Here is a 23,035-nt window from a genome sequence, read left to right on the forward strand (position 1 = left end):
AGTCCTGCCCGTACAGCACTGAGAATACATCACAGTCCTGCCCGTACAGCACTGAGAATACATCACAGTCCTGCCCGTACAGCACTGAGAATACATCACAGTCCTGCCCGTACAGCACTGAGAATATATCACAGTCCTGCCCGTACAGCACTGAGAATACATCACAGTCCTGCCCGTACAGCACTGAGAATACATCAGTCCTGCGCATACAGCACTGAGAATACATCACAGTCCTGCCCGTACAGCACTGAGAATACGCTGATGAGATGTGTAAGAGAGTTATTAATTTCCATCCATGTCCTCTCCATTACCATAAATGTGTCACCTGTAATATGTTGCAGTTATACGCAACGCAAAGTACATCTAGCAAGTCGTAAAATCAGATGAACACATGGCCAACTTATGTAACAAAGCATGTGTGAATGAAACCGCTTTGGGGGTATGGATCAACAACTGTACTGACAAGTCATGTGTGCTGTTCAAGCAAATTTATTCTTGTAACAAATGTGAAACGTAAAAACAATACTTAAGGGCCACTTTGTATCATTACAAAATCAGTAGTATGCAAATGAACAGTTCAACTTCCCTCCATTTGGTCCAGGAGGTTCTGTGAAGGTAGAGAACAATAATGATAGTGGTAATAGTAGTGATTGTGACACCATGGAAAAACTGCTCCAAATGACATAATTTGGAGCAGGGAATTCTGTGAATGAACGGGGAGCTCTCAGTCCAGGCAAGATGGCGGGAAGTTAAACATTGTTAATGCATACTACCGATAAAGCTGGGTTGAAAATCAGCAAAAAGTGGCCCTTTAAGATTTAGCCATTAAATAGACACCCAATAGCATAATAAAATTCTCTACATTTTAAAATATGTTCATCTAAGAGATCGAGTACACCTCAAAGAGGCTGGCGACCGAGTGCATGCGGTAAAAGATTCCAAAAGGCAGTCCAATATTCACAATGGCCGCCCACATGGTGAATTTGTAGAATCGGGTCTCGATGGAGTGGTCAAACTGGGGACGAGCGCCAAACGCCGGCATGATCCAGAGCTGTCAGAACAAAAACACAATCAAGACAAATTTAGGACTGAACTTAATAGAAATGACATGTACAGGAATGGCAATAGATCCAAAGTGAAACGTCACTTCCTGCTTCAGCACTGTACCAGAGATTTTCATCCGCCATTTATTTCCCCATAGACATTTTGTAAAATGCTTGTAAAAAATAGTTTTACTTGGTCAAACCAAATGGTTCAGATATATTTAGAAACCGGAGACAGGAGACCAAAACTTAAAAAACTGCGTATTTAAAGAAATTTCTTTCGATGTGTTTTAAAGTTTTGGTCAGAGTGAAATATTCTATGTTCTATCCCGATTCTAAACATATCTGAACCGTTTGGTTTGACCAAGTAAAACTATTTTTATTAGCATTTTACTAAATGTCTATGGGAAAATAAATGGCGGATCAAAATCTCTGGTACAGTGCTGAAGCAGGAAGTGATGTTCACTTTGCCTCTCTATATGCCATTGTTGAAACATAAGTTATGCAAGTGAATCTCAAGTGAATCTCAATCAAATGAAAGAAGGTAAATTGGATTTACAATGATGTTGGCTAGCAGTAAGAATGCACAGACTTCCTTCAGGACCCTTCTCTTCCAACTGAGGTTTGAAGGCAGGAAGTGTTTGACGCTGACGCTTCCTGAATCGACGCTCATCTCCAGATGACCTTGGACATTGTGAGCGTTTGTGTGCAGCGCCGCCTCCTGCATCACGTGGAAGGGCTCCCGGTGCAGGCCTTCGATGATGAAGTAGTTCTGCATGCCGAGCTCCACCACGGTCAGGATCGCCCAGGTCAGGTTGAGGCCGTTCAGGTAGCCCTTGGCTCCGGTCGCCACCACCGCCACAATAGTGAAATAGCTGATAATGAATTGTCCCATCGACGCCCCCACCAGCAGCCCCACATCCAGGCTGCGCGTGGGGTTCTTCTCAGAGACGTGCTCCCTCTGGTCCAGCCTGTAGACCACGCAGCCGACCACAGAGGAGAGAGACATCAGGGTCACGATCACTATGTTCATTATGAAGTGAATCAGCAGGGCTTTGTGTCGCTTCTGCTCCTGTTCTGCTAGTATGCCGACCTCATAGCAGATGAAGGTTGTTAGACCTGCAATTACCAGGATTATTCCTAATACAGGTCCAAAAAACACATCCTTTGGATGGAACTTAACGTGGTGGGCGTGGTCCTCCACTACTCGACCAACGTTTTTCCACATGACGTATGCCATGGCAGAGGCGAAGAGACTGTACTCGATGTTGAAGGGGTACAGGTAGTAGAAGGCCACTGTGAAGGTCTCACACGCCGTGTGACTGCATTTACACTTGTCAGATCCATAGCTGGCTGAAATGAGAAGATGCGGAGCACTTTAGTCCAAGTTTATTTTCATTAGACAGATAGTCCTTCCAGAAAGTGACGGCATGAATGACGTTGATGAGAGATGATTCATGTGGAGATACAGTACCTCTGTGCACGCCTGTGACATTCTCAGGGATTTCAGTCTGGTGGACCGACTCCTCGGTGACTGCAGCCATCCACAATACCAAGTTAGTGGAAAGGGTCAGAGTAAGCCCACACCTGAAAAAGTGAAACAAACAATGAGTGTGCAGCAAGGTTGAAACAAAACTACAATCGTTACGTTTTGCATCTTGAATTTACCGTGTGAAATTCATGTGTCGCTGCACACAGTCCTTAGCATGAATCCAGAGGAAGTATGTCTAAAAACAGACACGTTTTAGAGGTTTTCCCAAATTCAGTGAAACGGTCGGGTCAAAGCCAGTGCATGTTCTTTAATGTACACGAGTGTAAATGTTTTTCAATGCACCAACCTGGACAAACAAAAACACAGCTTGCACAACAGGGAAGGCAACTTTGACAGCAGAGTCACAATGGAGATAGCCCACATAGTTGGCAATCTTGAAAATGTCCATGATCAGACTGAGGAGGCCGAACAGCACAAGTCCAGCTGCAGGAACAAACAAAACAGGTTATTAAAGGGCCATTTTGCCACTTTTCAACCAGCTTCATATCACAGTGTGCATGACACAATCAGTACTTTATGCAACAATGTCTAACTTCCCTCCATCGTGCCTGATCCGAGAGTTCCCCGTTCATTCGCAGAGCATCATGGTCCAAAATTATGTCATGTTTTTATTGAATCTTTTTTTTTTTATTGTTTCATTTCAGACTCCACGTCACTTCACTCCCATCAACAATTGGGTGCACACAGTACACCCAGGCAAAAAGCAAACAAAACAGCAGCAAACTAACGTGACAGAATCCACAACAAATGTTCTACAAATAAGTTGCATGCACAAATGCAATGCGATCTGAAAAGAAACATTTTTTCAACATAGTGCTACCAACCTACCAAAATATGTGTATAAGGATGTGTAAATTATTCATTTCTGACCTCACCCAGGTAGTCCAGAAACGGGTCCCAGATGGTCGAGAACTTCCTGATTGATTTAGTCCTCAGAGACCTGAGTCTTTCCATACGCACCACTGAGACAATGTCTGTCAGCCATAGCTGAAAGGAGGGTGGAGATGGGGATTTCCAGTCTTTCAAAATTAGTCTTGTGGCGACAATCATCCCGTGTCAGGGACTGCTGCACAGCCATGGGGAGAAGTAAGGAGGATTCCGAGCAGCCGGAAATGGCAAGTTCTGCCTCCGTCTTAAGAGTTACTCTGTAGGCGTTAGAATACCAGTCGAAAACCTTGGCCCAGAATCCGGATATTAAAGGGCAAAGCCAAAAAGCGTGTGACAGTGTACCCTCTAACACCTGGCACCTATCGCATTCGCATAGTGGTGATACAGATGGGTAAATCTTGTGCAGTTTCAATTTGGAATAGATAAGACGGTGAGTAACTTTGAATTGGATCAGCTGGTGTCTGCTGTTAACTGAGCAAGACTGGACCACAGACAAACTCATGTCCCATATAATGTGTGATAAATCAACACCAAGTTCATCCTGCCATGCCTCTCTAATCCTCTCAGTGGGGGCCAAAATGATGTCATAATGATGTCATTAGGACCAGGAAGTTCTGCGAATGAACAGGGAGCTCTCTCGGTCCAGGCAAGATGGAGGGAAGTTAAACATTGCTCATTTGCATATACCGGTATACCAACGTAATGTAATGAAAGCTCGTTGAAAATCAGTGTAACCGAATGAATGTTGAGTCCTCGTGAGTCCCGAGTGGTAGCGAGTAAGTTGGTTAAACTCACTCCCCCAGTATAAAGACACATTAATCAGCTCCATCAAGGGAGCTAGCTCTCGCAGTGATTAGCATGTCCGCCTCGCAAGCCGAAGGTCAGCAGTTCGAATCCACCCCTGGGCAAGCCCTTAACATGGGTTGCTGCAAATACCACCAAACACAACGCCATTACACGTTGCACTTAAACACAGGATTAAAATGTCACTCATCTATAACTGCAAATTTCAGGACAGTCTCACCTCTGAGCCACACAGGTCCTGCATGGCTGTCTTTGTACAGGCCGGCTTCGTCTTTTCGGAAGGTGAAGACGGTGTAAAACAGCATCCAGATGATGGTGAGGAGGAGGAGAATGATGAGGAAGATTTGTCGGTGGACAGCAGTAATGGCCACGCTGTTGAAGGCACTGCCACTGACTAGAGCACAACCTAGGATCAAGATGTTGACACAGATGATGCCAGACAGGAGCCATCCGCCACCGTGGTGGGTCCTCTCCGTCACCGCTTCCACACTGAGAGGACGGGCAAGCATGGGTGGACTGGGCAAGTGATGGATGTTCTCCATGTGAGCTGCTGTTTCAATGTTGGATGGATGGGCCTCCACAACATCTCTCTCATCATTAGATGTTTTCCTTAAGAGGAAAGTCATGAATGGACAATTAATACTAATACTAATAATAATAATAATAATAAATATATATATATATATATATATATATCTATATCTATATCCATTTATAATGTAATTTTTTTTTAACAAAAGACAGTATACTGTAGTCGATATCTATATTACAACAAATTCTAAACCCCCCAAACATAAACATTACTACTACTGCATTTCATCATTACATCATCATACAGTCATCTTGGTAGGAAAATAATTGAATAATTAACAGATTATTCAAACGCCAGCCAAAGATCTGTCTAAATTGTGATGCACCAAGTGTGTGCGTGTGTGTGTTGGGGATAGGCTACTAGGTTAATTGCAGCAGCTAATGTGGATCCAAAGAAAAGAGACAAAACTTATTTTTACCACAGACACACTTCCAACACCTCGAGACTGGAATCGCACTAGTCTGCAGCAATATGATAGCTACCTAGAGAAGAGACTGTTGCAGGTCCGGAACATCTGTTGGGTTAACGTTTTCATGTCTATTCGGCGACAAGACATTGTGGGTGACGGCCAAGATGGGCAGCGGTAGGTCTAGCGCCCAGACAAGTAGGTCTAGAGGTTTAAAAGAGTTATGACATTTGCTATGCAATGGAAAGGCAAAAAGCAATGTTGAAAACCAAAAACATATAGCCAACTAATAACGGTGCACACACATTCTCTGTTTGCTAGTCTGGCTGATGCAGTAGGAGTTGAACCAGGCGCGCCACAAACAGGTGTAATCAGTTCAACTAATTGTTGATTGGCTGCTTTTGCCCTAGCAGGTGTGATGCCCCAATACATTTCCGGTCGCCTCTTCAAAGTAAATGCTCTCTATATCCGACCTAGACTGTGTGTGAAATTTGCAACAGTGCTTTTCATGACCCATGTGAGACTGCCGAATAATAATAATGATGATGATGATAATAATAATAATAAAAATAAAAATAATTCATTCATTTTTGCTCTCGATCCATCTTATTACTAAATGAACAGATAAAAAGATGGACTGAATAAACATCTGCCATGCTGAACAATTCTAAATACAGTATATCATTCATATAACTTAAATTTTTAGTTTAATTAATTTCTTGATCCCACAATTAACATACTCCCAAGATTTCGAATGAAGTCGCGGTCTATAGTTCCATAGTTATGCTATGGCTCTAATTGTGGAAATCCCAGATCTGAATCTCCAACTCTAACCCTATTAACCCAAGACCTATCATGCCACCAAATTTCATTGAAATCTGTTGAGTAGTTTTTCAGATATCCTGCTGACAATCTAAACGAAAGGGTGAAAACAACCTCCATGGGGGATATAAAAAAAATAGTTTTAAAACAATTAAAAAGCTGTCTTGGCACATAAAAGGACTAAGATAGTTCATAATCATTGCAGAAAAAGTCAATATTTTACAGGTCACCTGGTTCTAAAGCTGAATGTTTCCCCAGCTCATCACTTTACTGGCAATCTGTGCACTTAAGTACTGGCTGGTCACAAGGTTGGAAACAAAGGTCACTTTCAGGTGCTCAGGTTGTCACAAACATTCAAGATGCTGAACATGCCAGATGTGTTCCTTCTCCTCTGTCTTGTTGGGGTGACAAATGCGCTGTACAAGCAATGGATCCCTGACACCAACTACGAGAATAAAACCAACTGGGACAAAGGAGTCGTCCCATGCGGTAACGACAAAGTTCAGTTTTCAGCACAGAGAAAAGTGTCGGTGTATGTGGAGACCACCCATTCTGTGCAGGAGATGAGGTTGCCAGTTGGTGGCGAGTTCATCCTGAATTCAGGAGCTGGATTTTATGTTGGGGGTGGACAAGAGCCGGGCTGCGGATCAGGTAGCACTTATCAGTTCAAAGATTCCGAATCTCTTCAGTGGTTCGACCCAGCCCTGTGGCAGGCGGCCGCAACTCTGGATGACCTGCAGAATGGACGCTTCTTGTTCTCGGTCCACGAGGAGAGCGTTCCTTGCCAGTACGACGATGTGGTGTTCAAAGCCCGCTCCTCTTTCAGAGTGGAGACCGCATCCAGTAAGCCTAGCATCCCTGTCCAAACTGTGTCTGTCCTGGGGAAGACCTTCAGCAGCAGCTCTGAGTTCTCCCAATACCTCAGTTCAGGCTCGGGCCGACTGCAGTTTCATGGATCCTCAACCGTCAGTGCTGGAAGCTCAGGCTGCGCAGATCCCTCTGGCTGTGACTGTGGGAATTCTGTAAACCGGGAGCAGATCTGTCGCGGCGTAACATGTCCCTCTCTCACCTGTAAGAAGCCTCTCCGACCTGTAGGACACTGCTGTGATGTGTGTGGTGCTATTGTCACCATCCAGTATGCCACCGGCTTCAACCTACAGAGCTACAGACAACGACTGCAGCATCTATTTCTTGTCCAGCCATCATACAGATCCATTCAGCTGGGCATGTCCAAAGTGGTCAAGTCACAGCGGTTCATGGGCATCATCCCACTTGCTGCCTCAGCTGAGATCCAGATAGTGCTTCTGGATGGGGAGGAGGGCGCACAGGCAGGTAGGGTTGCAGAGTCTCTGGCCCGTGACATCCTGAAGGACGTCCAGTCTCAAGGCTCTCACCTGGGAATTGCTTCGGCTGAATTCCAGGCCTCCTCCGGGAGCAGCAGCAGCGATAATCCGGGGAGTAGCGCTGGGATGGTGGTCGGAATTGTGTTTGGAGTACTAATTCTACTGACACTCGTTGCCGTCTTGGTTGTCCTGGTGCAGAGGAGGGTTATCCACATGCCCCAAATCTCCATGCCATCAATGCCCTCCATGCCATCACTGCCGTCTCTGAGCAGCTTGAAGAAGAGCAGTGACAATGGAGAACCAGGTGGACCTCTCGACCATGGCTTTGATAATCCTATGTTTGACGAGCCCGCCGCTTTGCCTGCTTTACCCACTCTGTATGGGCCCGAGGGTGGTTCAATCTCCTTGACTCAGTCAGGTGTGCACTTTGTCAATCCAGTGTATGATGAGAATGAAACTGATTTTAGTAATGCCTGAAGTCTACAGTGAACAATAGGAATGCTGATTATTTCCAATGTACTTAGATCTTCTTTTATTATGGAAATATATTAGTTGATGATTTACAATCACTTCACAAACAATACTCTCATAATATCTACAATAATCCAGCAATGTGGAAAAAGTTCATAAAATAGCTGACAGACATTGAAGCAATTTGATAACTCATTGAACTTGTGCGAAAAAATAAATAAAGCAATTGTTGGCAGGTATGGCTAATTGCATTTTCCCATACCAGATTCCAGAATAGTAAAGAAAAAGTAAATTCCGAACACCCATATTACTACACATAAATGCATTGTGTACATGTTGCACAGTCAGTCACCACTAGATGGTAGTAAGTATAACCTGCTGTGACATCATTTAATTCAATGAACTACCATGGGGACGGGGGCGGGGAATCCTCCATGTATACCTTGTTATAGAAACAAAATAAACATTCAAAATGTGCTGATTTTCCTTTTACAAGCTCACACTCCTAACAGTCGGGGGCAGCAGGTGTTGGCATATTGTGGATTGTGTTTGCATGAATCAGAGACACTTTATTGTCCTTCTTTGAGAGCCAGGCAGTAACATACAAGGGCTCTATGAAATCAGCCTTGTACCTGTGGAGCAGCGTGATGGAGACGCTCACATCATAGAAGGCAATAAATCCTTCATAAAAGTCGACATATAAGCCAATCCTTGTGATATGAGTGCCTTCTAAGGGCGTCTCTACGCCAGCATGCCAAGCAGAGAAACCTCGCCTGTTCCTTCCCAGACACCAAGAGAAGTCATTGCCGGTGATGCAGCTGCTGTGTTGCTCTCCGTTACGATCGATGCTCTTATAGGTGACTCCTATGTGTGCCCCCTCCCCACTCAGCTCCACCTCCACGTAATGCCTCCCCAGGTAAAGGCTCTCGGAGGTCATTGCCTGACGCCAGTACTGGAAGCGCCCGGGGTTGTCTGGGTAGCTGTGCTGCCAGGGGCTGGTGTTGGTCAGCTTCTTGTTCTCCTCTTTCATTCGCAGGTAATGATGGGTGGTGTCTGGGTCAAAGGTCAAACTCCTCGTATCTACAGGGGGAACACAATTGTCACTGCACATAATTGGCGTGTCATACTTACAGTGTTGGGCAAGTTACTTTCAACTAGTTACTTTAATTTGAAAGTAATAAGTTACTTCACAAAATTACTGTCGGTGTAGAGTAACTTGTTACTTATTACACTGCTTTTGCATTACTTTAACCAAAACAACAGCAGCAGCAGAATGACATCGACGCCCCGGAAACCATCCCGAAAAATAATTTAAACCGCCTTGAAGTCAGTGTAAACAAGCCAAAATTCTAAATCTTATTATTTTCCTTTGTTATTGTCATCTATAGTGGTTATTTGAATAAAAACACACAGTTTGATTAGGAAATTAAAAAACTCAATTTGTAACTTGAGTTACTTGATGGTATAATATTACTGAAATCCTATAAGTAATAAGTTATATTACTGAGTTACTGCTAAAAGTAATATATTACATGTAATATGTTACTTTTTGTAATGAGTTACCCCCAACACTGCATAGTTATATAGCAATATCAACTTCATTGATATACAGCAGTAGCACATTCTTACACAGGGGTAGTTCAGTGTGTAATTCAGAGCTCAATGGTAGGCACATGAAAAGAGAAATGTTTTTAACTTGGATTTCAATTAAATTAAATTGCTACATTTGGGGCACATCTAAGGTCTTCTGCTAGTTTGGGCTGTTTAGCTGACCTGACCCTAACCATAACCATAACCCATGAGTCCAAAATGAGCATCTGTATTAGTAGAAAACACTCAAATGAATTTGTTACATGTACATTAAAACCCAACAAAAAAGAGAATTTACATTTCAAGAAGCCCTCTCGGGTTTCAGGGTCAGGAAGGGGTGAAGGCAGAGATTCTGCCATCTGGCCTTGGACCATGGCTTTAGTTCCTAGGGTATCAGTCATCAGAGAGGTTATTCTGTATTTTGATAAGACATTATGGTAATAAATGCTGATAAATATAGATAGACAGACAGACAGACAGACAGACAGACAGACAGACAGACAGACAGGCAGGCAAGCAGCCAGACAGAGACATATATAGATAGATAGATAGATAGATAGATAGATAGATAGATAGATAGATAGATAGATAGATAGATAGATAGATAGATAGATAGATAAAAAACATGAAAACATGGAGAAGAGGAAACCAAGGAGCACTTTTTGCCACAGGATGTAAGTAAGGAGTATAATATGATGTACTACTGTATACACCCACCACTTTTGCAGACTGTTATAAGTTTGTCCCTGTAGGAGGAGAGGATTTGCTCACACAGTTCCTGGGTAGCGTCAGTCACCACATGACTGAAAGAGGCTAGATGGTCCATGAGGTTGACATACACTACACCAGGCAGACACACGTCCACCACTCCTTTCTTCCACTCCGAGTACTCCTGCAACAAGCAAAATGAAAGTAACCATACGCTGTAACTCATCATAACCCTTCAGGTCAGGATCATAATGATGAAGTGACATACTACTGTTAAATAATCTGCAACGCCTTTTCACTGATCCAGCACTAAGACAGTGTTTTTTTTCCCTGTGACATGAAGGAAAGGAATTTGGTCAGATATACCTCCTCTGTTTACACCGTCAACACTCCAAAATCCAAAATAAAGCGTCTGTCTCAGAGAACATTCTGTACTAATCCACAGGTTATCAGATCATAATGAGACATTAGGCTAAAGGTTGAGACAAACAGGGAAAAGCTGTGTGTTTTTTAAATAGCCTATAATATATTTTTACCCGCAGGAAGTCGACATCGGTCTTGTTCCTGGACAGTCGGCCCATTTGAGCCAAGGTTTTAGTCAGCTGTGCCCTCCTCTGCTCCAGATGGGCCTGTATGCCCTCAGCCTGTTTGAGGGCCTGCCTCTGCTCTGCCTGCAGCACCTCCCCTGCCCCTCTCCTGGCCTCCTCCACGGCTGTGTGCAGCCTGGCAAACTGCTCCTCGATGACAACTCCAACCCCTGCCACAGAAGACTGAAGAGGCAAAGAGCAATCACAGACACGCATACAGAATTAAACACTGAAGGACTATGACAATAAGATAATATCTTAACTTAAGAGTTTGTTCTGGGCTGTTGTGCATTAGATCAAATTATAACACAGACAGTGGATTCTGGTGTAACATTTGCCTACACAATGTACCTTAATTGAGGCCTTGTTGCTCTGCAGCTTTCCAACTGCCTTCTCAGCTGCTGAGACGCTGCGGATAATCTCCATTTGTTTCTTCTGCAATTCGGTCTGCATACAATCAAACACAAGTGCATCAGATGCTAACGTCACATAAGGTTCTCAAACAAGACCACATGTTGGGACTGACATGGTAGCTGAGCATGTTGCCCTCTTTTTCCCTATCTGTAAGAAGGACGTTAAAGCTCTGTAATCAGACTTATATTCTATTTCAGATATAGCAATCTGTATACGTTTGCGATAATCAAATGAGAAGTCTGCCAACATGTCTTTCTACTAGACATTGTTGCATTCACAGGAACATAGCTTTGTGTTATACATTGTGTGAAATGTATTGTAGGCTACTTTGAGTGAAGGAGTGAGCGAGCAAGTGAGTGAGTGTGTTTAAGACCTCAATCTCTTTGCGCGCCTCCCCTAGGGATGCAGATGTGTGCCCATCATGCTCCTGGCTCTCGCAGTCCCGACACACACAGCATCCGTCCGCCAGGCAGAAGCGTTCGAGAGGAAGATGATGGACCTCACACCTCCGGCACTCGATGTCGTGGAGGGGATCCACCAGCCGATGGTTTTGAAACTTGGCTTTCTCCAGATGGGGCCTGAGATGGGATTCACAGTAGGACACCAGGCAGGTCAGGCAGGATTTCACTGCCTTGCTGTCGTCGCCGATGCAGGAGTCACATAGCACATCCTCCGGGAGCAGTGTGTCGGCGGGCTGGCTCTTACTGTCCCCAGATGCAGCCGGGCTGCTAGGATCCCCCAGGTCTTTGTCTGCGTCCTGGTTTTCACAAGGTGGCGGATCCTCTTTCATGTTCTCCTCATTGTTTGTGCCGGGAGTCTCCATGTCTGAGTGGGAGCTACTGTAGCCTAGGTCTCTGCCCGAGCAGCCCCTCTACTCACTGGAGAGCTTAACTCTGTCACGAGGCTAAACTTCTCCACACTCCGACACTGCTCTTTCCTGTCTCTAAGGAAATCCGAGGACCCTCATGAGCGCATGAGGGAAGAATTGAGAACCACGCCTAAGATCTTTTGTTGAATCAGCCAGGCCTTCTCATTCACCCCCTCCTGTTTTTCCCTTCTCCTTCCCCTGTATCCAACCTCACTGAGCTCAAAGCGCAGCTTGACCAGATCACAGGGATGAGGGGAGGAAATGACGTTGGGTTTTGTAGGCCAGCCAAGAAGGGGAGTAACCGTGTGTTCATTAACTACAAGCTGCTGACTTGACTTGCTTTGTGTAGTCTTTTTACTATCAGATTATGTGACAATAATTCATTAATAAAGCTAGAGAAGTACAAATAAAAGCGATAGAGAAGTATAAATAAAAACTGTAGGCCTACACGGATACTATTCTAGTTGGCATGATCACAAATGAGTCGTTGACTGATACCGTGGCTGAACAGTAGGGCCTTTGAGGAGGAGGCTAACACTGTTTCCTTTTGATAACGGAGTTAAGCTGGAATTCTCAGAGGCACAGCAGCATGTATCTATCTCTACCACTTCCTGACTGCAATGCTGCATGTCATGCAGTCCATAGTGAGGAGGTACTGACCCTAAGTTGTGTGTGTGTGTGTGTGTGTGTGTGTGTGTGTGTGTGTGTGTGTGTGTGTGTGACCAATTGGTGCAGGATTATTATGACTAGTTGAAGAAGTCAAAACAGCCATTTTGCGCTTTCACGCACGCACGTGACGCACACACTGGGAGAAGCAGGAAATGTAAATGGAGAGTTCCTGCCATGGTCTTTGTAAGCAGGTAACTGATATTGGTATTGAGACTGCATATTCATTGACCTGTAGTTGACTGCGTAATAAAGAACAGTTTATGTTGCTAAGCAGGAACCCAGCAATTCTTATGGAATTCAGTAGGTACAGTAGGCCTACTTTCTTACATCGTTTTAACTCCCAATATAGAGTATGGTACCTCATTAGAATAGCACAATTGAAATTGTTGTAGTACTTTTATTAAGCCAAGGTCCACTTGAAAAATGTTCCCTTAAAAAAATATAGACATTCAATGTTGACATTTTTCCCTTTTCAGACGTAGCCTATCTGCCTACAGATAGGTACATTCAAAACTATTCAGGACACAAACTGTTGACAAGAATATGACATAGACAAGATTATGAGTGCAGCAATATCACACCCTCACAGCCATGCTGATATACAGTGTGATATTGCTTTTATAAAACAGTGTCGCAAAGTATAACAAATTAGCTATTCATCAAGTAGGCCTAATGATCATTTGAGACAACAGATGATTTTTGTCTGTTGTTTTCGCCAACAAAAATTCCCTCAGGATTCCACTATGAAGTGTTGCCAAGCAAGCAAGCAACAGGTAAAATGTTCCCGATTGCAAGCTAGCTAGCTACTTTTATGTTAGCACAGACAATTTCAGCTCATTTACTTTCATTAGGTCAAATGTATCCATATTTTCATTGTCGGGTGTGAATGAAGACAGTTTTGTGTGGACGTGTACTGGGAATATCTAGTAAGCATTTGTTTGTTGCACAACACGAACATGGTATTGTCTGCTCGAAGTGCCGCTGGTTAGCTTGCCAGCTACTCAGCTAACGTCCCAGTGCTGTTATCATATCTATGGCTGTTATAGACAGTTTCCACTTGACAACATACATGTTGAAGATATTTAAGACAATATCTATAAATATTCTAAATGGACCTTAGTTTATATCCTGTTGGAGTGTTTGCTAATACAATAGCTGACAGGAAATAAATGTTTGGGTCCAAACTGTTCGCTAGCCTTGTCCAATTAACTGTTGTATAAAAAAGGTTTATACCGCACTGCATATTCACTGGACTTCCAAAATACTAAAACATGTTATTTTGTGCGTTCGAAAAATATGTATCTAAAGATGTTTTCACGCGATGCACAAATGGAGTATTCAAAAACAGGATTCAAATTTGCTCACTGACTCTACAAACAATTGGCCTGCATTGCTAGTGAGCCAAACGTGGATTGACATGGCTCACTGTATGTAAACATGTACAGATGTGAAATATAAACATCAGCTGAGTGAGTCAAGGAAAACATTTTTAAAAATGGATTAGTAAACAAGCTGTCATGAAATGAATGTCCCAAAGCATATATTACAAAATACATTTAAACAAATGCATACACAGGCACAAGCAATGCAGGCACATGAGATGGTAGGACTTACCCCACAGGGGCAAACATGTTCAGGGGACACAGACCCTACAATGGACTGTCCATTAATTATGCCACACTTGACATACAAGGACACTGTCTGCAGGACACTGTACTCTGATCATCGTCATTGAGGTTGTTCATTCATGCAGGACAGTGGGGCTCCTGTAACTCTGTAAGGCTATGATCAGGACAATCCCTCAGTGATTGTCCTGAGTCTAACTAACAAAACAAGGTAAAATCACAACAATGTCCTTTGTGAGTTACCAGAGGAGGCAAATCGTTAAGTCCATACATGACACTCTCTCCACAGTGCTCCACTGACCTTTCAGGCTAGATAATCATGCAGCAGGAGGATCATCATGTTATCTGTCAAGTAAAATAGAAGACAAGAGAGGAACCATTTCAGAATAAACAGAAGAGGATTCGAAAATTTACTTTGCTCACTGGCTATATCTCTATGACTAGAAGAGAGATGCATAATTAAAAAACAAATTAAAAACAACAACAACAACAACCAGCACTTACAGTTCTGTGTCCTCAATGCAGTCTGGCTCCTCAATGGTCTCCAGGCGTCTCTTACAAGCCTCTAAGATCTTCTTCCTCGGTCCTAAGGGGATGTGGATGCTCTTGAGGTCATGGTCAGAGCACAGCAACAGCGCTTCGAGGTCGATCTTCTCCCTCTTGAAGATGGCGGTAAACTCGCTCATGCTCTGGGTGGCCAGGAAGACCTCCAGGTGGTTTGTCTCAGGCTCGTCGTCGTCGTCCAGCCCCAGCTCCACCTCGTCCCAGGGCAGCTCCTGCCTGTTCCTCTCCTGCAGGCTGCGCGCACTGCCGATGCTGTCTTCATCCAGACTCGGGGAATGCTGCCGCCTGCTGCGTATATGTACGGTATCGGCTGGCCGGCCCATGGCCGCCACACTGGCCTCGTCCCGTCCACCTATGCCAAACATCCCCCCGCTCACATAGTTCCTCCTAAAAACCATGGTGCCCAGACCAGGCCGGTTGAACAGAGAGTCATGGCCTGAGTCGGTGCTGATCTCAGAATACTCCAGATCGGGCCCATGGAGGTCCGGCTCGCTGATGGCACGTGAAATGGCATCGTCATTGATTCCAGAGAACATGTCCCGAACGTTGCGGCGGCCACGGTCCTTTGGGTTGACATAGGTCCCCTCTCTGACAAACATGACATCGCTGCCCAGCTGAAGGCCAGAGAGGGAGCGAACGCTCTTCCTTCCATCCTCATAGACTTTGAAGGTCCCATCCCCTTGTTTCCTCTTCTCCAACTTCTTCTGGATCTTTGTCTTCCCCCGGTTTGTGGCATGAAAAGTAGCCTTACAGGACAGGAATAACACAGAAATTAGCCACAAGCAAATCAACAGAAAAGCAAGTAAGAGTAGATTCGTGAAACATCCTGACCTGAGAATATGGCACATGTGTGGGAGGGTTGAAGTTGTGCATCATGCGGCTCACAGAGCTGCCGGTGTAGCTGGAAAAGCTCATGGCATCTGATACAGAAGTCTCAGATGCCTCCTTATGGAACTTCCGCTCCATGCGCTTGTGGTGCTTCTGCTGCATCTTCACGCACTCATTGATTCGCCGCTCAGCTTCACGAAACGCCCGCTCCCTCAGCTTCTTGACAAGCTTGGGGTTGAGGGCTGTCTGCTTGGCAGCAATGGAGTCCAGGTAGCGGACACAGTCCATGTGACTCTTTGCGGCGGCCATGTCCAACGGCGTGTGGTAGTCGTTGTCCAGGCACCATATGTTGGCACCAAAAGACACCAGGAAGGAGAGGCAGTTGTGGTGACCATTGGCAGCCCCCAGGTGGAGCGGCGTGTTGCCCCATATGTCACACTTGTCAGGGTTTCCTCTGTGTGAGGAAGACATATGTTGTATTAGATACCACCACCGTTACACTCACTGTGTGAGGAAGACATATGTTGTATTAGATACCACCACCGTTACACTCACTGTGTGAGGAAGACATATGTTGTATTAGATACCACCACCGTTACACTCGGAGAACTTGAACGTGAGACAGAGACCAACAGAGCTCAACAGGCACGTGACTTTTCGGGACGTAATTTGCCCCGGAAGTAAGTTCCGCATCCATAGACATTTCAATAAATCCAAATCTAACGAGTTTTAAGGCTCAAACCAAGCCAACACGTGATCCAGAGAATCTTGAGTGACCATAAAACATTCGGTTTAAGCGAGAACAAAAAACAACAATGGGGGTGGGGGGGGGTGGGGGATTTTTATGTCCAAAATGGACGCGGAATTTACTTCCGGGGCAAATTGTGTCACGAAAATTCACGTCCCTGTTGAGCTCTATGTCCTACTATATTTCCATCTCTCTCAGACACAGACAGTTTGAAACACAAATACCTTATAGAACACTGAGCCATCATTGCTAAGGGAAGTGTCACAGTTCCAAAGGCTAAGTGTTAGCTAGGTGCAATAAGAGCCAGGATTCTTGTCATCTGTTTAGATGAGCCTAAATATAGCCACTCACTCAAGAGAGTAAGCTTATGATTTTTTGATTATGTTGTCAGCACTGACCTGCCATCCATGGGTTGTTCATGGTGCCTCCATTAATAATTTAAAGCCTAAACATTGCGTGGCCTTTACGCTAAAAGATCACAGATCTCTTCAAGGCAATAAACCCTTTTAAAATCATCAAACCAACTGGCAAATGGCAGGATGGATTTGCCTAATCACATCCAGCACAGATAATTTATTATTATTTGGGGGCATATAATAATATCAAAGCCAATCATATCATCAGTGTTTACCCTTGGCCACCAGCCCGCGACCTTAGGGTTACCTCTACTTGTAGGTCTGTAATATGAACAGGCTTGCCAGCATTGTCATTACACTACCTGTATCCAGTTTCAGGGGGGAGGCCTGATAGGCTGTGCCTGACTCAGAGGCACAACTGTGCCGTGCTGGTGATGTCATGCTGGATTCCTCAAGTCATGGCACATTGCAGCTTGATTGATATGGAGGACAGAAGGGTATGGAGCTTTCTCACTCCTCTTCCTCATGCATGATAGGTTCAGGCTACTATAGAGAGGCAAAGTGACCGCCTACTTCCTGCTTCAGCACTGTACCAGAGATTTTCATCCGCCATTTATTTTCCCATAGACATTTTGTAAAATGCTTATAAAAATAGTTTTACTTGTTCAAACCAAATGGTTGATATATTTACAAACAGGAGGAGAGACCGCATAACATTTCACTCGGACCAAAACGTAAAGAAATTGCGGATTTAAAGAAACACTTTTTTTTTAATGTAGTTTCTTAAGTTTTGGTCCGGGTGAAATGTTCTATTGTCTCTCCCGATTATAACATTAGCTGAACCGCTTGGTTTGAACCAGTACAACTATTTTTATAAGCATTTTACGAAATGTCTATGGGAAAATAAATGGCGGATGAAAATCTCTGGTACAGTGCTGAAGCATGAAGTGACGTTCCACTTTGTCTCTCTATACAAATCTATGATGACTCATCTATTCTCCGATTACTGGAATTCTGTTGTGAATGTGATTATTATTCAATTGTGCATTTTGCACTCCATTTTCTACTGACAATGGACATTGTTCTAAGGAAAACACAGGATGTACATATATGTACACAAGCTGTGGCCAGTGGCCACTGCAACTTTGCATTACATGGGACTTGAATTTCAACTCAAGTTTTTTTGTCCATGTTTCAGTTAAGAACGTGCTGGTGACGGGTGCCTCCTCTGAATTTACATTTTTATTGGATTGGTCTTATCCTTGCATCAGTTCTCCAATGGAGCCATGTAGAGACTGCTCAATATTTGATGAGATGGGGGTGAAGCCATTGTGGAAGCTCAGATAGGCCTATATTATTAATGGATACAGTTGTAAGGTTTTCACAGAGAATGTGTGTCAGATCTGCTAGACCTAACCGGGGCAGCGATTAGCATCCTCTCACCATACCCTGATTTCAACCTCCAAGCCTTTGGCCTGGGACCTTCTTCAAAGAGCGCAGTGTGGGACTGCTAAACACCTCAGTGAAATGCTCGTGGTTTGCTACAGCTTGAAGGTGATGGAATGGTTGTGATCATTGTGTGAGATACAGTATGTACTTGGCTAACAGCCCAGGAGGCACCAATAAAACAATGATCAAACAATGAAAGAACACTCTTAACGCGGCACAGAAACGCCGAAATAGATAAAGGAACATGTAATAAATTGAAATCATAAGATAAGCTGCAATTAGCCCAGTGGTATGTTTTTATTTTGAGACTTTTTATTACTTTACTAAACGCAGATTTATAATAGGCTTAAAGGGATTGCCTTCCTTACATAATAGCTTTATCTACAACAATTTATGTTTCTCAGTGTAAAATACTGATCACAAGTAGCAGGGGGGCCACTTTCCTCTTGTCCCTCCCCGGGTCTTTATCACATCGTGGGGTGTTTCGCCTTCAATCCCAGCGACAGCTTGATGTTAAGGTATATATACTATATACTCGATGCAATATATCTGCCACACATATCGCTGTGCATCGTCCCCATAAAGATGTCAAGCAGCATTAAGCTCCTCCTCATTATTTCCCTGGGTCTCACCAGTTTGGCGCCTCTGGGAAACATTATGGCCGCTATTAATGTTTAATTTGAGAACCGAATGTCAGTCAGGCTTTATTAGTGAGGGCCGGTTTATGTTTTCTGTTATCAAGGGAACGCTGTGTCCGTGGGAAATTTAGGGTCTACCTAACCTAACCGTAACCCCTGTATTTTCACATAGCTCTAGCTATAAAAATCCTTCTTGGTTTGCTGCCTGTGTGTTTGAAGAATACAGAAGGGAACGGAGAACATCAAAATGAGCTGATCACTTCCTTATTTGTGCTGCTACATTGTGTGATGTAAGAAAGCTTCACCAATATCAAAGCATGGTGGCAGACACACACACACACACACTGAGCAACAGTGTTGTTTCACTGTTATACTCAATTACTCAAACTTTACTATGAAGTATGCACTAGAGCCCGACCGATACTGCATTTTTGAGGCCGATGCCGATATTAGGGAGTAAAAAAAAAATCCGATATCGATATATCAGCCGATATTCTTATTATATTTACACATTATATTACACAATTGTTTTGCAATGATCCCTCAAATATCAAACACTTGACAAAGATATGACTTGACATGACTTGAGATATGTAATGTCGGGCAGGATATTTTACAGCTTATCAATAAGCTTTATTGTCCAAAATGACATCAATGCAATGAAACAGTAAACTTCACTGGGAATTGAATAATTATAAATAACTAGAAATACAGAAACGCAAATATAACAAATATAAAATAAAACTTGAGTTAAGAAAAAAGAGCAAATATACACAACATGCTGTCTATAACGTAAAAAAAAATACAAAATAAAAAAATATCTCCAATATCGGCCAACATATCGGCCGCTACCGATATATCTGTTATCGGCCAATATCGGCCCATAATATCGGTGGACCGATATATCGGTCGGGCTCTAGTATGCACATTCATAATGGGCCCATTTTTATAGCTGACAGGCTAACCAGGTCAGCCACAAAAGAAGACAAATATGCGTTTGTGTGTTTCCCAGTCCTAATTGTCCTTTCATACAGACATTTGCACACATTGCTGAAGTATAGGCACACATTTCTTTGTACCAACTTTGTCTCACCTTGAAATGGCATTATCCAACATCCATTATAAATGTGGAAAAACATAGATGAAAGCCACAATGATCAACATCAACACAATGGCCAATTTCCATCATGTTCAGGCCAATTCAGTAAAAGTCAAATGCTGCAGCTTCTTAAAATAAAGGTAGCCGGTAACATTTTATTTGAATAGTCTGCCTACAGAGAGTCTACAAAGTATTTGTAACATTTCAACACTTTATTACCGGGAGGTAGATGACAGATTCAACAATTCACTTTGTCTTTCGATGTTTAACAGATTAGAGTTATATTTGACAATTCATGAACATACATATTAACCAGACTAGTTTACTAGCCCCAGGTGATGAGAATCAGGTGTGTGGAACTGAAGCAAACAGAATATGTTAAACATCTACAGGCAAAGACAGTGAAACAGTTGAATTGTTGAATGTCAACTAATATGCTGTTGAAATTACCAATACTATCTGTAGGTGGACTCTCCAAATGAAATGTCTTCGGTCAATCATTTCCCTTTGCATTCAATGGTGATGCAATTGTAACGGCGTTGTGTAGGTGGTACTTGCAGCAACCCATGTTAAGGGCTTGTCCAGGGGTGGGTACGAACCGCCGACCTTCGGCTTGGGAGTCAAAGACACTAACCACTCCACCAAGAGAGCTAGCTCCCTTGGCGGAGCTGACAAGAGAGCTAGCTCCCTTGGCGGAGCTGATTAACATGCCTTTATACCGGGGAGTGAATTTAACCAATCCACTCGCTACCATACTGGACTCACGAGGAATCCGCGCTGATTCACCTTGGTTACACAATCATACAGGCCAGTTGCCTCTGCTGCATATTAAGCTCTCAGACCAAAAATACTGAAACACTGCATTTACTTAATTATATTTGTTCATAATTAAGAAATGACAAATATTTAATTGGGTTATGTATGTGTTAAAAAAAAGTCATTGTCAGGCTTTGATCACAGGATTTCAGGACATAAAAGGCAAAGTGAAGTCAGGTGTGCACAGTGAACAGTTGTGATGATTTTGGAAATCACAGCCATACTAGCGTCAGAACTGATTCTCTTCATTCGCTTCTCTCATTCGGAGTCTCAGCTGAACCCCCCAACCCCCGCACTGCGGGCTCCATTTCAAAAGGCCCTACTTTTCCATAGGTAGCAATCACGATAAAACAGTACTTGGCCTAAACGCAAGGTTGTTGTCTGTCAAAATAGGCTATTCATGTTCTTAAATATTGCGTGTGGTTTTCAATACTGAGCTGTTTTTGTCCTGTCTTTTCCATTGAAAATGGCTGCTGTTAGGGGGCACGGTGGTGCAGTGGTAGCGCCGATGCCTCACAGCAAGAAGGTCCTGGGTTATAAAGAAAATGTTCTTCCGCTTCCCAGCGGGGAAACAGCGCCCTCTCTGCTGTGGCTATGGGTGGAAACCCGTAATTACACATCCGGAAGAAGAGAAATTACAGGCTCTGGCAGTGGCATGGCAAAAAGTAAATGGCTCTGTATTGAAAACCATGCGATATTTAAGAACACGAATAGCCAATTTCGACGGACAACAACCTTGGGTTTAAGGCAAGTACTGTTTTATTGTGATTGGCACTACACTGGCACTACAAAGGGGCGCGCAAAGTGTGCGAACACCCTCCAAAGTATGATTTCTTGACCAGGGTTCAGAGCTGGCCAAATACTAGCTACACAAGCAGGGTGGGAATTACATGGAGGCCATATACCGCTGTTGCCCCTCCCTCTGGTCGTGATGCACTGAGAATGCTACTGTCAGTTGCTTTAAAAGCATCAGTGATCTCAGTTTGACATAGCCTATGTAAAGGATGTGTAATTGGCTCATTTAACACACATTTCAGAAAAATCACTCTTCACAATGTCAATAGAGCAATGGCCTTTGTGCCCTGGCATGTGGCCTCGTGCCCTAAAGAGGTTTTGCTACGCCGAAGGCCAGATGGCCTTGTGCCTAAAATGATGAAATTCCCAGCCTGTAGTGTACACAAGTCTCCATGCACATCTCCAAGGTGCATCAGTGCCTGAAGCCACCCGTGTGAGCCAGCACCTTTAGCCTCTCATGCCTGAGGCTGATCTGTGTTGACATGCAGGGGCCTGTCTCTCATGGAGGCTTGTCACATTTAACTCTGGACTCAGCCCAGCCAGCAGTAGTAGTAGGACCGTGGGTGACCTACATTCGTGGTGGTGTATTGTTACAGAAGCGTTTTTCTTTTCAGATGCTCTTTTTTGGCTGTGCTGTTTGAACTGAACAGTAGCCTATGCTACAAAACTATCTTCAAGTAGCCTAATGTTAAACCAATTTGTTCTCGAAACCGGTTAAAAAAAATAGTCGATTGGGGGAGCTACTAGTGTCACTTACACTCAATGCTTGTTTCTCAAGTAAAGTGTATTCAGTGTTTCTTAGAATTCCCTCTAAAGTGTACTACAATGATCTGCTATAGTCCATTCTGCCCCTGGTTGTCTTCATGGGAAGGGGGGGGATGCTGACACAGGCGAAAGTGTGTCTCACCCCGTTGCGTTGTCAGTTGTCAGAAGTGTAGCTACAGTAGCTACATTTGCTATAAGAAAATAGTCTAAATGTTTCAGGCTGGTGGCTGCAGCCTAGCTAGCCGATAGCCTATACTGTATACGTGCATGCAGTGCGTGCGCACACGATAGATGCCCTTTCATTTGAGGAGCGGCAGACTTTATACCCACCCCCTTCCTACGATCATCCGCAGAGCCTCCAGGTTGCCGTGGTAAGCAGCCCATAACGTCGGCGTCATGCCATCTTCGTCCGGTGCGTTGAGGTCTTTCCGCGTCGCCTCCCGCAGCAGGTCCAGGTAGCCGTCCCGGGCCGCCTTGTGGTACCTGTCATTCATGGTGCACAATCAATCCAACCTCGACCCCGTTCCGTTTGATCATCATCGTCGTCGTCCGGCCATGTATGTAGTGGACTGGGCGCTGACCCGGCCGAGGTGCC

The 23,035-nt window shown here is 44.0% G+C and overlaps 3 protein-coding genes and 1 pseudogene across 4 annotated transcripts; 1 reads left to right on the plus strand and 3 right to left on the minus strand.

Moving 5' to 3' along the window:
• Nucleotides 1-880: 880 nt before the first annotated feature.
• LOC310787161 (proton channel OTOP2-like) lies at nucleotides 881-5,414 on the minus strand (the record flags this gene model as incomplete). Its single annotated transcript, XM_083648520.1, has 7 exons — nucleotides 881-1,051; nucleotides 1,603-2,396; nucleotides 2,518-2,630; nucleotides 2,712-2,770; nucleotides 2,882-3,018; nucleotides 4,508-4,896; nucleotides 5,362-5,414. 7 exons carry the CDS (start codon nucleotides 5,412-5,414, stop codon nucleotides 881-883), a joined length of 1,716 nt encoding a protein of 571 aa, XP_083504646.1.
• Nucleotides 5,415-6,410: 996 nt separating this feature from the next.
• amn (amnion associated transmembrane protein) lies at nucleotides 6,411-7,927 on the plus strand (the record flags this gene model as incomplete). The annotated part of the gene is made up of 1 exon (XM_083649943.1): nucleotides 6,411-7,927. The coding sequence occupies exon 1, from the start codon at nucleotides 6,467-6,469 to the stop codon at nucleotides 7,925-7,927; it is 1,461 nt and encodes a 486-aa protein (XP_083506069.1). The 5' UTR covers nucleotides 6,411-6,466.
• A 499-nt stretch (nucleotides 7,928-8,426) lies between these two features.
• Nucleotides 8,427-12,043, minus strand: LOC310788381 (tripartite motif-containing protein 16-like; annotated as a pseudogene). Its single transcript has 6 exons — nucleotides 11,594-12,043; nucleotides 11,158-11,253; nucleotides 10,756-10,989; nucleotides 10,223-10,403; nucleotides 9,810-9,863; nucleotides 8,427-9,001 (listed from the first exon to the last, which is right to left on the minus strand). The product of its transcript is annotated as a tripartite motif-containing protein 16-like (transcript).
• Nucleotides 12,044-14,882: 2,839 nt separating this feature from the next.
• Nucleotides 14,883-22,934, minus strand: ush1ga (Usher syndrome 1Ga (autosomal recessive); the record flags this gene model as incomplete). Its single annotated transcript, XM_083650218.1, has 3 exons — nucleotides 14,883-15,692; nucleotides 15,778-16,228; nucleotides 22,771-22,934. The coding sequence occupies 3 exons, from the start codon at nucleotides 22,932-22,934 to the stop codon at nucleotides 14,883-14,885; spliced, it is 1,425 nt and encodes a 474-aa protein (XP_083506344.1).
• Nucleotides 22,935-23,035: the final 101 nt, after the last annotated feature.

Source organism: Poromitra crassiceps (genome assembly GCF_964638095.1).
Source record: "Poromitra crassiceps genome assembly, chromosome: 13".
Classification (NCBI taxonomy): Eukaryota; Metazoa; Chordata; class Actinopteri; order Beryciformes; family Melamphaidae; genus Poromitra; species Poromitra crassiceps.